A 15,462-nucleotide genomic window follows, 5' to 3' on the forward strand; every position below is an offset into this window, starting at 1 on the left:
GATTTTTTGCAGTATTTCTCATTCACAAAGTCACTGGTATAGATGCATTTATATTGCTAGAAGACATGTTTATGAAGGGAGGATTTACCAAAAATAAAAATCGAGAAGAATCCTCTCATTTAATAGCACATTGCAGTGTGCATTAAACCTCAGGATGCATAATTTTCCTTGGAAATGTTTTGGTAAACACTTGATGTGACTCACTTTAAGCATCTCACGGAGCATCCAGCTTTTCTCCTCTCTCACACGCTTTCTCAGGTGACATCAGTGTGGGAATGCAAACCCCAAACCCACTTGTAAGCTTGTAAGCACCGAGCTGTCAGCCAAGCGTGGCAAAGAGCAAACAGAGCAGGCATGGCACTTGGAGCAGGGCTTGAAAATCCTGACTGGATAACAGGTCACGGAGAATTGGTGGAAATTTAATAAGCAAAAAAAGAACTGTGTGTCTTTACCACAGGTTTTTGGATAAAAATGAAATATGACAGGTCCAAATGCAAACCATATGAAAGGAGCACTCTATCTACCACGCAGTTCTCCACCAGAGATTCATGCTAATTCAATAACAATACCTTGCTTCCTTCTCACCAGCCAGCACCAAACAGCTCCATCCATCTGGAAGCTATTTCCCAGACCTTGATAAATTGCCCTAAATCTGCCCTCTCAGCATTTGTTTTTCCTTGTTTGATGTAGATTTTAAAAAAATTCTGTGTGGAAGAGTGCATCAATAAAGTGAAAAACCCACCCTTTTTCCAAATTTAAGCTGACGGCTTCATAATATTCCCTGGGAAGGGACAGACATTACAAGCAGCTTTCTGGGGTTCCTGTGCCCATGCCAGCCTGAAGAAAAAAACAGTGGGGTAGCTAGCAGAAAGCCACCTGGTTGGCAAAGTGGTGCCTGATGGATCAGGACATTCTAGCAGTGAACTGGATTCTCAGAAGCCTGTGGTCTGTTTTTCGCTGCCACACTGATGACAGTTCCATCCCTTACTTTCCATGCTCACAGAGATGTTTTTGCTATTGAATGTATACCTTGTGGGGCTCTTAGCAATTTCAATGCTGCCCTGGATGGTTTGGGTAAACTCAGAAGTGAGATAAGTCATGGACCACCTGAGCTGTGAGGCCAGAGGGCCCCAGTGGTGTTTGATGAGGACAGAAACAGAGGCTGCTCACTCAGGAACAGGCAAGGCTGGGCTGATAACAATCTTTGCTGCTGCTCTTTCCTTAAAATGGGTGATGAATGTGTTTGCTGAAGATAAGCCATGGTTGAAACAGTGCTGTTGTGGTTATATTTTGGGGAGAAAGCCCCAAAGAGTGGGATATGGCACCTCCAGCATCTGGCAGGCTCCTGAGCATGAGCTCCAGGGTGCCAGCAGTGCTGGCAGGAGCTGGCTCTCCATGCTATGAAACTCATGTTTTCATATTAAACACAGACATAGGTGTCATTATCCAGTGGGTTGGGGTTTTTTTCTCTTCCCCGTAGCATTCTTTGAATGATTATTTAAATAATATGTGTGGTTTAGATTGTAAAGTATGATTGTAAGCAGAGAGCTTGAGCTTTCTCCTGCTGGAAATGCTGCTGGCCACCTGCAGAGCCAGAGTGTGTGAGTGCAGCTGGGGCTGGTAAAGAGATAACGGGAACCTACCAGTTCATTCATTCTGTAGAGTGTGTGGCTTCTAAGTATTCCCCTTGATATTGCAAAATTGAGTCCATGGGTGTTAAAATTCAAGAGATTAATCAAACTTGCAATCAATGAGCTGTTGAAAATAAATTCACATGAATAGCTGTAGCAAAAACTAAGGTGGGTGAAACCAACGCTCATTTTGCCATCACTGTATCCTGAAAATGCCCTTTTGGAGTTTTTTGGCTGATTTTTGTCTTTTATATTTTCTTTTTCTTAAAACTGAGGTAGCAACAAATAAAGGAGAGTCATTTGCTTTCTTTCAAATAGAATTATTTGTAGAACTGGGCAAAGAGTTTAAAATAAATTTTTGTTTTGTCTGTAATGAAAGAACATTGCCAACCCAGAAATGGAGATGCAGTACCTGCTTAGGAATCTCCACAGCCTCTCTGATTGCTCAGGTAAAGGAGCCAGAGCTGCTGGAATGCAGGACATTTGTCTCCTCTGGGTTCTGCTGGTACTGAAAGCTGTCAGAAATGGAAGGTAAAGATAGGTAAAATTGGCACAGCTCATATCCCACACTCCAGGCTCCAGATGCTGATGCGTGTCTGTGGTAGAGTTGCTCTAAATTTTATCCAAATCTATTCACCTCCCTGTTGAGTTCAGCCAGTGTCCTGACTTTTCTCGCAGCACTGCGGTGTCTTGAGGGTTCAGGCAATTTCACCAATCATCCAGAATGACAGATACAATTGGAAAAATCCTGGGTAAAGCTCTTGGGCTTTGGAGAGACAGCATTCCTTGCAGCCAGACTCTTGTGGTGGGAGGCATTACAGTGAAGCCAGAATGATATTTAGTGAGGAAGCTGGCTCCAAAGTTCTGCGAGGAATTTGGTTCTTCCCCCTCCCCACCCCCTAGGCCTGGTTTTCATCCCTGGAAACCAGGTTAGAAATGGACAGAGCAGGATGTCTCTGGGGTATGGGGGATTCATTCACACGTAGCCCATGTGGTGCACAGGTATAAATGAAGTGCCAGCCCTTGAGGGGTCAGTGCAGCTGGGCAGGAGCTGTGGCTGCAGAGCACAAGGCTGGCACAGCTTTTCTCAGCACTGCCCCTGTGCCCCTGGTGCTGCTCTGGCTGCATCCCTGGCTCCTGGGGTGCTAGGGGCTTTGCCTGTGCTTGGAGCATGGGAGGTTTGCTGTATTTGCACTTTGCCTCGTGGAGATTCTGCTGTGTTACACAAATAATCTCTGAGAGCCCTGTGATGATGGCAGTTTGGGGAGGATTCAGCACAGGACTCAGTGGGTATGGTGGTGTTTGCTCATCTACAGCTGCTCAGGGCAGCTCTCACAGCTCAAGGGCAGACAGGGACTTAATTCCATGGTCAGAGTCCCAGTGATGCTGACGTGGGTGGGGCTGAGGGGATGGAGCCCAGGGAGAGTCTGGCTGCTGCTGTGTGTGAGAGAGAGCCCTGCCTGCTCTGTCAGGCTGATGCTGTGTGCAGACACACCTCTGTGCTTTTGCTCCTTTGGCTCTGCTAACACACACACGTGGGTCCCTACGTGCATTCCACAGCACACAAAGAAACTCCAGGTTGGAATAGCAAAGGGACAAGAACTTGGAGGGGACTCCAAGCAGGCTGCCCTCATCCACATGAGCCAAGAGAGCAAATGCCTCTCTGTGCCTCCACGTGCTGCTGTGCCTTGGACCGGGGTTGGGGGGACAGGCACTGGAATGCCAGCTCAGTGCCAAGTTTTCATGTGAAGAAATCAGTGCAGCAGAATGCTGTCTGTGTGAGGTGGTTCTGCCTCAAACTTCCATTCTAATAAATTCTCCTGGAGTGTGTGTTTATGTGATCTGGGGTGTTTTACTTTTGTGTGATCGTTTTAACTGTACTGAAAATACTTATTAATGAATGTTGGAGAAGAATTTTCCACTTAGAGTAAAACAAAAGGGAAAGCCTTTAGGGATGAGAGGTACTGGGTGGCCATACCAATTGAGTAGATCTGTATTTATGTGTGGATTTTTAGGGCAAACACCAGTGTCAGCAGTAGGTGGTTATAATTTCATATAAAACTCCTAGGGCAGAAAAAAAAATGCAGAAATCACAATATTTTCTTCCATGTGCTTATTCTGTAAAACTTACCACGCCTCAGTCAGACCTGTGTTTCTTTCTTTTTGCCCTTTCTGTTGTAGTAGGTCTAAAGAAAATGGAGATTTACATGTAGAAGAGCATCAAATGAAAGGCTCAGGGAGGGATTACCGCCCCAGTTGCTGGCTGAAGGTGCAGAGGCAGAAACACACCCACCACAGGCTCTGTAAAAAGCCACTCATGCAGTGTGGCAGGTCCTAATGAGGGCTCTTAACAATAAAGCCAGCTCCAAGGAAGTATTTCCACTTTTGTTAGGCCAACAAGAAAGCAGATGTTGAGCAGCTTCAGGCATTTTCTGTGTTTGTGCAGTGCTGCATCAGAAGGAGCTGAGCAGTTCAGGGGGATGGGAATTGTACCCACAGGTGGGCACTGCCACCTTCCTTCTGTTCACTGTGGATTCTTCCCCCACACTTTGGTTTCACTGCTGTTTTCCTGGTCTGGTTCTAAATGCCTGCAGTGCCCAGACTCCCAATCTTTCTTCTCCCAGGGTAAAGGAAAAGTTTTTATTGGCATTTAGTCCAAATGTCAGGCTCTTGTTCTCATGTTTGCCTGGTCCTATTACACTAAGTAAAAGTTTTTTTTCCTCTGTGGTTTGTCTGTCTTTCAGGTGATTGCTGGTTGCTCTAACTCTGCTTAATCAAGTTCTGTTTAACCAGCTCTTAATTTTCTGTATCCCACCATTTCTGCATGATTGAACCAGCTGACGTAGCTGGCCACAGCTGAAAATCCTTATTGTTAGATTTCCTTGTGATTTGCTGTCATCTGTTATCCTTGAGGCTTTCTTGGCACTGACTGTACTCAACGATATGGCTTTTGGGTTTCTTTTGTTGTCCAAGAACATGAACACAGATTGTCCTGGGAGGTTGATTGCCCTATTTTCTCCTTTCCTTTGGAGATGATAGAATTGATGAAGTTGCTATAAGCAGGCTGAGATGAAAAGAAGAGTAAATCCACTCCTGTTAACAGAATTGAGCCAATGCCAGACTGATTTGGGAGTTAGACTGGGATTAGACCAGTGTGGAGGGGTAAGAACACAAGCACTGCAGCTAAGGGTGTCCCAAAGCTCTCTGACCCCCATGGCCCCTGAGGTTCCCTCCTCACACTGCTGAGAACCTCTGAAATAAATATTGTGCTCTTGCTCATTATTCCAGTGGGCATGTTTCACTTGTTCAGTAGTGTGAAAAATCCATGTGCATGGTTGGTTCTGAAATCACTGCTGCCTGCCTGGGTCACCTGCCAGTTCAGCCCACTCTCACATTGATACCAAAAAGCACTGCTGGTGTCTCTGACCTGGAAATCCTTGTAGGGGAAGCTTTGCAGATCTTCCACGAGCAAAACAGATTATAGTGGCATTTTTGCTGAACTAATGTGTATTTCAGTGTGAGACCTTTTATCAGCAGAGAGCTGTTGCAAGCCAAATGCCTATGTCCTTAACAAACAGGGATGTGCCAGCAGAAGGTTCTTCCAAGGGACTGTGACTCTTGCAGCATCTTTAGCTCTATTTATTTCAGACACATAGTGAGCTTTTTGGAGAGATTTTTTAATCACATAATCCCTGCCTCATGTTAGATTTCATTGGGTTCCTGCTTGTAATGTGTTCCTCCTCTCCATGCAGGCTGTTCAGTAGCTAAAGTATTAGGCAGAGATAACTTAAAATACGATTATATTTTGTTTTATTTCTTAAATCATATTGATTGTATTTTTGTTATCTATACAAATGTCCAGTCTTTGTAACTTTCTCTATAGAGTTCATGTTGAAAAAGAGGCACTGACTTTTGATTGCCTGAAAGGGACAGTTTTATTGTCACTGCAGAATGTACTTTAAAATAAATAGGCCTTTAAGTATTTTAAAGGTACTAAAAACACTATTCTCATTCATGAATACTGGTTGAATTAGAGACTAAATAGGAAATATTCAGTGCTAGATTTATATCAAATATATTGGGCTGTATTTTACATATAGAGCCAACCCTCAGCAAAATTAACTATTTTCAGGGTCCCTCATTTTCTTCTACATCTCCCAAAATGTTCACACAATGGCCTAGATCACTCAGCTGTAACCTTGGAAGCTCTGGAGCACCTGCCCCATCCAGCTTGGCACCTCTGGACTCATTTCAGACATGTGCTGTGTGAATTGACTCCATGATGGATTAATGACATATCTCCTGTCATTGATTAAAAGCCCAAAAGACCACTGAAACCCAAAGTGCTTATGTAAGGAGAGGTTTAGAAGGGCAATCAGGATTTACATGGTAATTAATATAATTACAAAATAAACCTCAGATATCCACAGAGAATTAAATTCCATACTCATATGAGAAGAACCAAAGTTTTTAAAAAATAATATGATGAATCCTTGCACTTTGACTTTGACAGGCATATTCTTGATTACTAGCTGGAGAGGTAATGGAAGGTGTATTATACCCTGGAGGGTCATAAATCTTTCTGATTTAAATAAAATGAGGCTTAAGAGAGCAGAGTTTGCCTAATTTACTATAAATTGACAATCGTGATTTATTAACAAGGACAAGGAAGTCACTAAGAAGTGCTGCTGCCATGGCCAATTATTGTTTCATCAGATGCCAGATGAAGCTAGACTGGCATAGGAGGTACCTATAGAGTGCTGAAGGTGGTGGGGCATAAATATTGTCTGTATTTTTACTTTTGATAGTAACACTGGGAAATTTTGCAGAGGGAGTTCAATCAGCTGAGTGGTGGAAGGGGCAGCATGAGAACAATATCAGTGTCTCTTCATAACCTGCCTTCTGTGCCATTTAGCAAATAGTTTTTCTGATGTTCATGAGCAGCAGGCAACTCTGTCATAGTATGGATGTGTCAGTGTAAGTACAGCTGTACAAACAGCAACACTGAACTGAAAAAATAAATCAGATTATGCCTGGTAAATTCAGATTTATATTAAAAAGCTTTTATTCCAAACTGAAGGTGGATGAAATAGATTAATTTTTCATGTTGAATTAATTGGCTTTTAAACACGAGTTCTCAGAAGGCACATTTTTATTACCCCATTGGGGCAGGTGACTGAAGAGAAAGAGTTAATCCATCCTCAGTTTAAGTGGGGAATCGTCACCGAGGTGTGGGTGTCTGTAGCAAGGTCTGTGTTCAGAAGGGGGAGTCACAAGATTTTTGTGAACAACAGATGATCAAAATCTTTCAACTTCCACCTGGCAATCGAAAAGCAGTCTGATCCAAAATTACTGTGATATTATCCATGCCTTGCCAAATAATTTGTGTATTTGCCTAAGCAGATGGATCTAACACAGGCCCTGCCAGCTCTTCTAGCTGTTTGACCTTGCCAATGAGCATCAGATACATCTTCTCCAGATTGAGGCTTAGCCGCTATGTCCATGGCCAGAAAGAGCATAAATAAGGAAAACAGTGTCACCTGGATCTGCTGAAGAGCTTCACACTACTGTGTGTGGATAACAGGGTGTCAGCTGAATCTGAATATCAATGCAATCAGGAAATCAGTTTCAAATGGCTTCATTGCTAAAATAAGTCATTGCTAAAATAAGTGCTATATTGTTTAGCCCTTCGTGCAAAAGAAAAGAATTTTAAATTTTGAAGTTAGTTTCATTCTTCCCACAGTTTAGAGCATCTCTAATTATGTGACAGCATTCCCTTCCCAGAGCTGTGTTTTAATGGTTGTTGAGGTGTCCATTGAGTCCCTCATGCTGCAGTTAGCACCAGATGCCCTGTTAGATTCATAACTGCTGTAAGACTTGCAGTACATGTAAAACTTCTTTTTATGGTCCCATTATAGTGAAAACTGGGTTTCCCTGCCTTGAAAGGCTCTGAAATGCACAATCATTAATAGAACTTGAGAGAATTTTTCCTACCAAACTTGTGTTGGCTGTGAGGCTGAATTCGTGGTATCATGTTTCCTTGGTCAATTATACAAAATTCTTCTTGTTTCTTCCTTGTATTTATGGCTGCTGAATGTATTTATTACAGGGAAAACTGCTGAATGGCTCATTCTTATTTCCCAGCTTAGTTTTCTAATGGAATGGAAGTTTATGTGATAAAACTTTGTTCACAAGACATCTCATTCCCTTCCTGCCCTGGAAAATTTCAATTTACTTTCCAATTTTGAATATTTTTGGCAGAGGGATAAAGGTTTCAAGTGGTGAAAAAAGTCAGTGGTAAAAAATGCTATGAGGTAAAAATTAGCATCAGTTTATACCTTATTGGATAGCTGCATGGCACAGCTTCAGGAAAACCTTTGATCAAAGTTCTTACTTTACTAAGCATGTAAAAGCATGAAAGAAGTAAAACTCAAAGAAAAAAGCTCCATTCAAAAGTTCAGACTGAATTCTCTTTTTGTGCTGAGTGTCTGTGTCTTCTATTGTTTCTGGATTTTTTCTCCTCTCCTTTCCTCTCATCCCATCCCATCTCATTCTTTTATATGAAGCATCAGAAAATCACTGTTACATTTAGCCCTTCATGCTGCTGTTGGACCTTGCAGTCTGAATTTAAGGTCAGGTCCCACTGCATATCCAGGTGGAGTAACACTCAAGTGTGTGTATGAACCCAGATCAGAGTAATTCAGGAAACTGATAAAATCCTTGCCACACACTGTGGGTGCAGAGCACAGCCCAACAAAGGGCTGCAAGTGTCCATTTGTTCTTCATTTCACAAGATTAGGAGGTTGAAATTTTAAAGCCAGCAGATATTTGTAAGTTGGAATAGCATTCCTGGATATACTCATGGAACACAGTGTGCTTCTCAGTTATCTTTCTGTGAATTTTCCTTCCAGCCTGTCATGAAGTGGAAGATTTACTAAGCCTTTTCCCTTAATGTAATGATTTCTTATTAACTTCTGACCAGGAAACCCATAAGACAAGTGTTCTAATGTTTGTGAGACTGAGAGTTGGATGTGGATGCATTACTCCCACTATTAGGAATGCAAAGGACAGAGTGTGCAATACAGGATCTTTGTAGATGGTAATTTTGTCCGCTTTCCCTAAAAGCTTTAGCTGTATTTAGACCTTGATAATTAAGTTGTTTATGAAAATTTCCTGGTTCTTAATTTAAAGTCTCTATCAACTATATTTGTCTTCATTTAGTATTTTCACTAAACACATGAATGCTACCATCTGTTCTCCACATATACCATCTAAATAAAATTTATTATGAACACATTGTATGTTGTTAACAAGTCGAATAAACTTTGGTATTTCTGTTGTGGAGCTCATTTTTCCAGCATGCTGTGAAACACTGTAGTCATTGAACAGAGCTGTAATTAGCTGGAAAGAGGCCTCCCTGTTCACAAACCACTGAAGTTGGATAGATTCTGCCTGTCTGCAGGTGTCTTCCTCGCTGCCTGGATTGTGTTCCTCCTGCAGGCAGCAGTGATGGTTTTATACACCAAGAGGTTTCCACCTTCTGCCTGTGGTGAGCTCTGTGCTGCCACCTCTTATCTGTGCCCACTGCTGTTAGAAATGGGAGAAGGATCACGTTGGGATGGACAGAGTTCAGATCTCTGCCATGTGAGTGTGAATGAAACTCTCAGTCTACACTGACAATACTAGTTCCTGAAAATTAATTGAAAAAATTCTTGCAGTGGTTGAAACAGTGTCAAAGCAAATGAGTGCTTTTTTTACTGTATTATATCCTTGTTCTTCCTGCTGAGGTTCTTGTTAGTTTTTGCTACTTGTTATTGGGTGTTTTATTGATCATGATATAATGTTCCCAGTATTGGATCCTTGTAAAAGCTGGAATTTGGCACAGCAGTGCTGAGGAACAGCTTGTAGATACAGTAATGCCCAGTATGGGTAATTCCAAACAAAGAACTGACTCTTTCTGTGTATGGTGAATAGTTCTGTTCTCATTCACTGAAATATGGAGCTGGAGCAGCCTAGATAAAGTCTGAACCAGCTGAGGTACTTCAGGTTTAAAAGGACAGCTGGACTCTGAACATGTATGTCTTCTAATAAGTTGCAGAAATTTCCTGTTTCAATGCCTAAACCTTTCCACTCCTACAGAAAATGAGAAAAAATATATAAAAGTGTTTTGGATCTGATGCCTTCCTATCAGACTAGACAAAAATTTATTTTATCCTAAAAGAGCTCTAGAAGTAAAATATTGCACACAGAGGGACCTTCATCCTCTTTCTGTGAATTGCTGAGACAGTCCTATCTTCCTGCCTGTCCTTGAAGCAAAGTCTGCACCTCTATTTCTGCTTCAGACTTCATTAAAAGGCTCTTTAGTCTTGAAGCAAATAGACAATATTCTCCTTTGTAACAATAGTTATTTCCAGGCAATGTAACTCAAGGAGTATTTCCCAACTCACAGATAAATTAATTTTAGTGATGCTTGACAGCAGTTCCATTTTTCCAGTAAGAACAGTCTTACTGTAAATTGAGACTAGAGAATTGCATTATTCATTTGAAAGATGTTTCCAGAATGTCTTTAGGCTTTTTTGGGTAGTGACAGTCTCATGCAGAAATAAAATGGCTTTGCTTTGCTGTAGATTTATTAGTACCACTGTTTTCTGCAGCTTCTCTCCTCTCGGAGTTTTGTTTTTCAAAGCCTTCCTTGTTAGAGAAGTTGTACTTGTTTTGTGGGCTCACAATTGATAAAGTCAGCTCAGGGAAGATAATCCTCAGAGAAAGATTAAGTGTTGTTTGCCCATTTGTTCCAATGAGTAAACTGAGTCAGAGAGACTCTAATTTTCTTAAAGCCTCATAGCAACTCAGTGTTGCAATAGTCTGGTTCAGCAGCGCATTCTAATGGGTTTCCATGTGCCTGAGGCCCAAGAAGCCAATAATTCAGCCATGTTCAGCACAGAAATGAGAGCAGAATTTGTCATGTGAACTTTCATGTGCTGGTGCAAGAGACTGAAAGGGCCTTGTTCTCATTTTAGCATTTATCTTTATTAAATTTTTACTAGGACATTCAAATTAATCTGAGTAATTATAGTGGAAGTGATGGGACTGTTTTACATGGTGTTCAGCTGTGACAAAACCCTTCAGAAAAACAGATGCTTTGCTGCTTGCTCTGCTTGGCTGCCAAGGGTTTAATATTTTAGTGATACAGGGGTGAATGAAGAGTTTGTATGAAACAGAAGGAAGTGATGATAAGGAAGTATCTATATAATAATCAATTCTCCAGGGACACAGCGAAAGTATAAAACCCAGCACGTTCCAGCTTCGCTCCAAGAAGGCGGAAAGACCCAAGGATTGGGGCACAGATGGCCAAGAGAGGAGCAGGGTGGGAGCAGATCAGTGTCAGCATTTGTGGTTCTCATCCGCAAAGCGCTGCGGGCCGCATAGTGCCAAAATAAAACCTGCGTGAGCTTCCCTCGGCGCTGTCCCAGTTCTTGCCTGAGACATTTGGGGACTGGGGATTTCAGATGGAGGAGGACAGGCTGCTTGGCACACGGAGCAGGGATGGAGCAGAAAGCCTCTGTGCCAGCCCTGGGTGAGGGCCGTGCGTGCTGCTGGCACTGCTGTGCTGGGGGATGAGCGAGGCATGGGCTGGCCAGGCTTTCTGCTGCTCCTTGGAAATGCTTCTCTTCTGATTCAGCTGTGGAAAAGTCTGTCCCTCTTCCCTTGTGCTTGCAGGAATTTTAAAATGCAAAGCTGCTTCTCCTCGCTCTGGAGAATGCTGGAGACAGAGCCTCGAGAAATGCAGCTTTGTTGGCAAAGCTCCTCTGTGGTGTTGGATGACATTATAATATAAAAAGTATGTATATATTATATATTATATATTATATATTATATATTATATATTTATATATTATATATTATATATTATATATTATATATTGCTGGAGTTCAACAGTATGAGGCTCAATAAGGTCTCCAGCAGGAAGAGCAGAATGACCTCTTAGACTTCTTGTGAAATCTTGTGAAATACACAAATCCGTTGAGTGTTGAGGCTTTGGGTGGCTTTGCACCATGCTGTGGTGTCAGTAACCAAAAAGCAAGACCAAACTCTTCAATGAATTTGCTAATTATAGAAATAGCTTGTTCTAATCAGGAGAATATAATGATCAGTTTTAGGGCCAGTAAAAAGTCAGTAACACAAGAGGTTGCTCAAGCTGGTGAGGTTCCGTGGGAACTGAGGTGTGTTCTAGGGCAATCTTTGAGAAGGGAGCTGAGTCAGTGATGAAATGCTGGTGTGTTCTGTGCAGAAATTCAAGCTCAGCTCCCACCATGTAAAGGGACTCCCCCTGTGGGTTCTGCTGCTGGTAACGAGCAGTGTGTGCTGCTGCAGGGTTTAACTGAGTGCCTGGTAAATGCAGTTGGTGAGTGCTGACTCCACGTGGGCTTGTGCTCACTGTGTGTGGCCTTCTGCTCACCTTCGCTCCTGAGTCATTCTTTTCATTGTAACTAACATTTAAAGTGTGTTAGAGTAATGGTGAAACCAGCTGTGTCCTTAAAACACTCCAATGAAAGGGTTCCTTACAGTCTTGAAACTGAAATGGTACTGGGATACCCAGGAGTCCCACTGGTCAGAACAATTGCCCTGCCCAGATTCTCACTGAAGTGATGAATAAATCTGGTCATCAATAAAGAGCATTTAATGATGTCTTGTAAGTGGTGCCACGAGTAGAGTGAAGGAGCAAGAGACATTGATTCAGATGACATGAGTCTTGCTAACATTGTTTCTTTTGAACTTTCCCAAATAGGGTCGAGACTGCAGTGTGCCCATTAATGCCTGCATTCAAAATCCATGTCAGAATGGAGGGACCTGCCACCTCACTGAGGCAAATAAAGATGGATTCAGGTAGTAGCACAAAGTTCGTTTAAAATGAGATGATAAAATTTAATGTGTTTCTGCTTTGCGTTAATGAACTGTAATGGCTACTTTATAGAAATTGCTGCATGTGACACTTCTATTTGCCATACAAAATTATTGCTTTGGTTTCATTGGTGTGACATTGTTTCCTGTGAAACAGGCCTCCTTCTTTCCTCCTAATGGAATATCCATTTAAGAGCTTTTGATCTGCATTGTGTTATCTGAATCCTAATTTTCCTTGGGGCATTTCAGTCTCACATCTGAGCTGTTTTTGTGTTTGTAAAGTGAGCATCTGTTGCTTGACAACCAGATCCAAAATGTTTTCATACTGAGGAATCTTATAGACAAACAGGCTTTAAAGAAACAATTAAAAAGCACAGGGAGATTGCCACATCTTAAGCATTGTGCCTGTGAGAGAATAACCTCTGCAGCTGGATATTGTGGATTTCAGTTTGCCCATATAACACAGATGCTACTGCAGGCACTACTGCACAGCTAAGAAAGTACAAGGGCCATGGTGTGTGCTGGTGGGAGAGGACACAGAGGCTCTTCAGGTCATAGAATATCCAGGTAGTGCTGCTGGACAGACTCCATAGATTCTGGTGAAGCCTCTGATCAGATCTGATCTGATCTGCCTCCTCTTGATCCAGATTTTAGCAGGCCCAGCAATTTTTGGAGTAAAAGTTCAGGTTCAGTTTCTGCTTGAGAGATATAATTGTCTGGTGGTCTTTGGTTCACTTTCTTTTCTAGTCACTCACGTGCATAGCTTTTTCCAGCTTGTGCCAAAGCAAATCTGTACCATATTAGAATATCTGGGTTTGTCACTCAGTACCCATTTTTCAGAAATACAGCTGATACTAAAAATGCAGTAGTAAAACATTTTATAATGTCCATAATACTGGAATGAGAGCCTTCAGCATATATCTTGGATTGGGTTTTTCTTTAACATTTTTGGTTTTTTCTGTGATAGGAGATAAAAAGTTTCGAATTGCCTGAATTGAGAGCTACTTCTGAATTTCTCTCATGAATTGAATGAATTTTACAATTTCAGAGGCTTTGTTTTAGTTCCAAATGAGCATTGTGTTTGAGATCCTTTATAAAACTGCAGGGGTGGTTTTGTTGCTGAACAACATTTGAGGCTTTTTAGGGAAGGATTCTGCTTTTATAGTTATTTATATAGTTTCAGTTGGTCTAATAAAAGACACATAAAACCATATCTCATCAAAATCCTGCTGCATAAAATTGAATGTTCAGCATATGCATTGCTTCATTTTCTCCTTCTTTTTAGTTCAGTCACTCCATAGCCTCGGTGGCTCTGCAGGACTGTGGAGCTTTAGCATGGCATAGGGAAATGTGGCGTGGAGATGGAACAGTGAGTGACAGTGAGGATATAGAAACATTTTGAGGTTGAATTTGGTTGGTTGAGTTGGGGCTTTTTGGTGGGAAATCTCTCCAGTGGATGGCAGCAGTCAGAGTTACGTGCACTTAAATTGTGCTCACCAGGATGGGAAAATGTTGCCCTACATTATGTGCTGTGAGGAAGTGGATGTCAAGAACATTTTCATGAGAGGCCTCCTTGGATTTTTTTTGTTGTGTGGCCTGTAAAAGAAATTATATCTTCTGTATATTCTCTTCCCTAGGGAGACATATTCATATACAAGCCCTGCTGCCAAACTTGTCAAATCTTTACTCTTGTAAAAAGGAAACTTAAGCCAAAGCTCTCTCCCTGTGAAATGCCAAGCAGTTTAACTCTCAAGTTTCTGTGGCCTTAGACAAGAAAATTACCATCTGAAATAATGCTAAGGTGGTGATGTTCCCCCCAAAGACAGGAAACTCTCCGTTGTGACTGAGATTCCAGCCCGACTCCACACTGTGCCTGGTGCCCCCAGGGCTCTCAGCTCAGGGGCTCAGGGTTGCTGAATAGCAGATCCTGGTGGGACAGCTGAAGGGTAAAGGTTCAGCTGGAGTCACTCTGTCCTCTTTTGCCTTTGCACTTCTCCAATACTGAGTAATTTCCATATTCTCTTTCTTCAAGTAGGGGTGACCTCTCTGTTTGTGAATAGCTAAGTGACACCGTGTGGCTCAGAGGATTTGGGAGCACAAAGTTCATCCTCCCTTTGAATTGCTCATTCTAATCTAATCTGTGTCTGCCTTGACAAAAGTTTGCCAGGCAAGTCTCTTACTGAGCCTGATAAAAGAGATGGCCAGTGAGACATGTCCTGGTGGCTCAGCATGCCTGCAAGGGAGGCTTTGGCAGGAGCAGGGCTGTCAGCTCTGCTCTCTTACCACAGGCAACAGCTGATCTCCGATAACCTGCGGTGCTGGGAAACAAAGGCTCTGCGTTATTTTAACTTTTCTCCATATAAAACCCCCTCCGCTTCCCAGATTGGGGTTTTTTTAGCATTTTCCACAAACTGTAAGTGCCCTCATAAATGTAAAATCCTGGAACTGATTAACTGCCTAGTGTTAATTCTGCCTAGTTCAAGGAAAAACATTGCACTTCCAGACTTACAGGCTACTCCATTGGGACCTAGATGTAAAAGACTTCTCTGCCATGAAATTGTAATATTCCTGAAAGAATTTACTCTCTCTATTTAAAAGCTGATTTTTTTGAAACTTGATACACTGTATGGATACCTCTATTAATAAACAGATGATAAATTGTTTCATTAGAGTTTATTAAAAAAAAACCAAAACTAATGTAGTAAACTTTAAAGATTACCAGCTTAAAAACAAAAAACTTATAAAATGCTTTAGGTCCAAAAGTTTACCCCAAAATATTGCAATTAAGCTTTGTGTTTGCTTGCAGCTTCATGAGGATAATGGGATGTTACTTAATTCTTTGTTGGAAAACACAACAGCAGTCCCTAAACAGGAGGAATAGGGAATTTGGACCTTTATTAGAACACAGCAACTTAAGAAGCAGTTGTT

At 41.8% G+C, this 15,462-nt stretch overlaps 1 protein-coding gene across 2 annotated transcripts in view; it reads left to right on the top strand.

The window, feature by feature from the left end:
* The window catches only part of SLIT3 (slit guidance ligand 3), a 457,068-nt gene that overhangs the window by 394,271 nt on the left and 47,335 nt on the right, over positions 1 to 15,462 (top strand). For both annotated transcript variants that reach the window (XM_085073420.1, XM_085073421.1), the window contains one exon: positions 12,422 to 12,519. In XM_085073420.1, the coding sequence (XP_084929546.1) occupies positions 12,422 to 12,519 (98 nt within the window). The remainder of the gene's footprint in view (positions 1 to 12,421; positions 12,520 to 15,462) is intronic.

Source organism: Lichenostomus cassidix, chromosome 13, assembly GCF_008360975.1.
Source record: "Lichenostomus cassidix isolate B80296 chromosome 13, HeHo_3.0, whole genome shotgun sequence".
Taxonomy (NCBI): Eukaryota; Metazoa; Chordata; class Aves; order Passeriformes; family Meliphagidae; genus Lichenostomus; species Lichenostomus cassidix.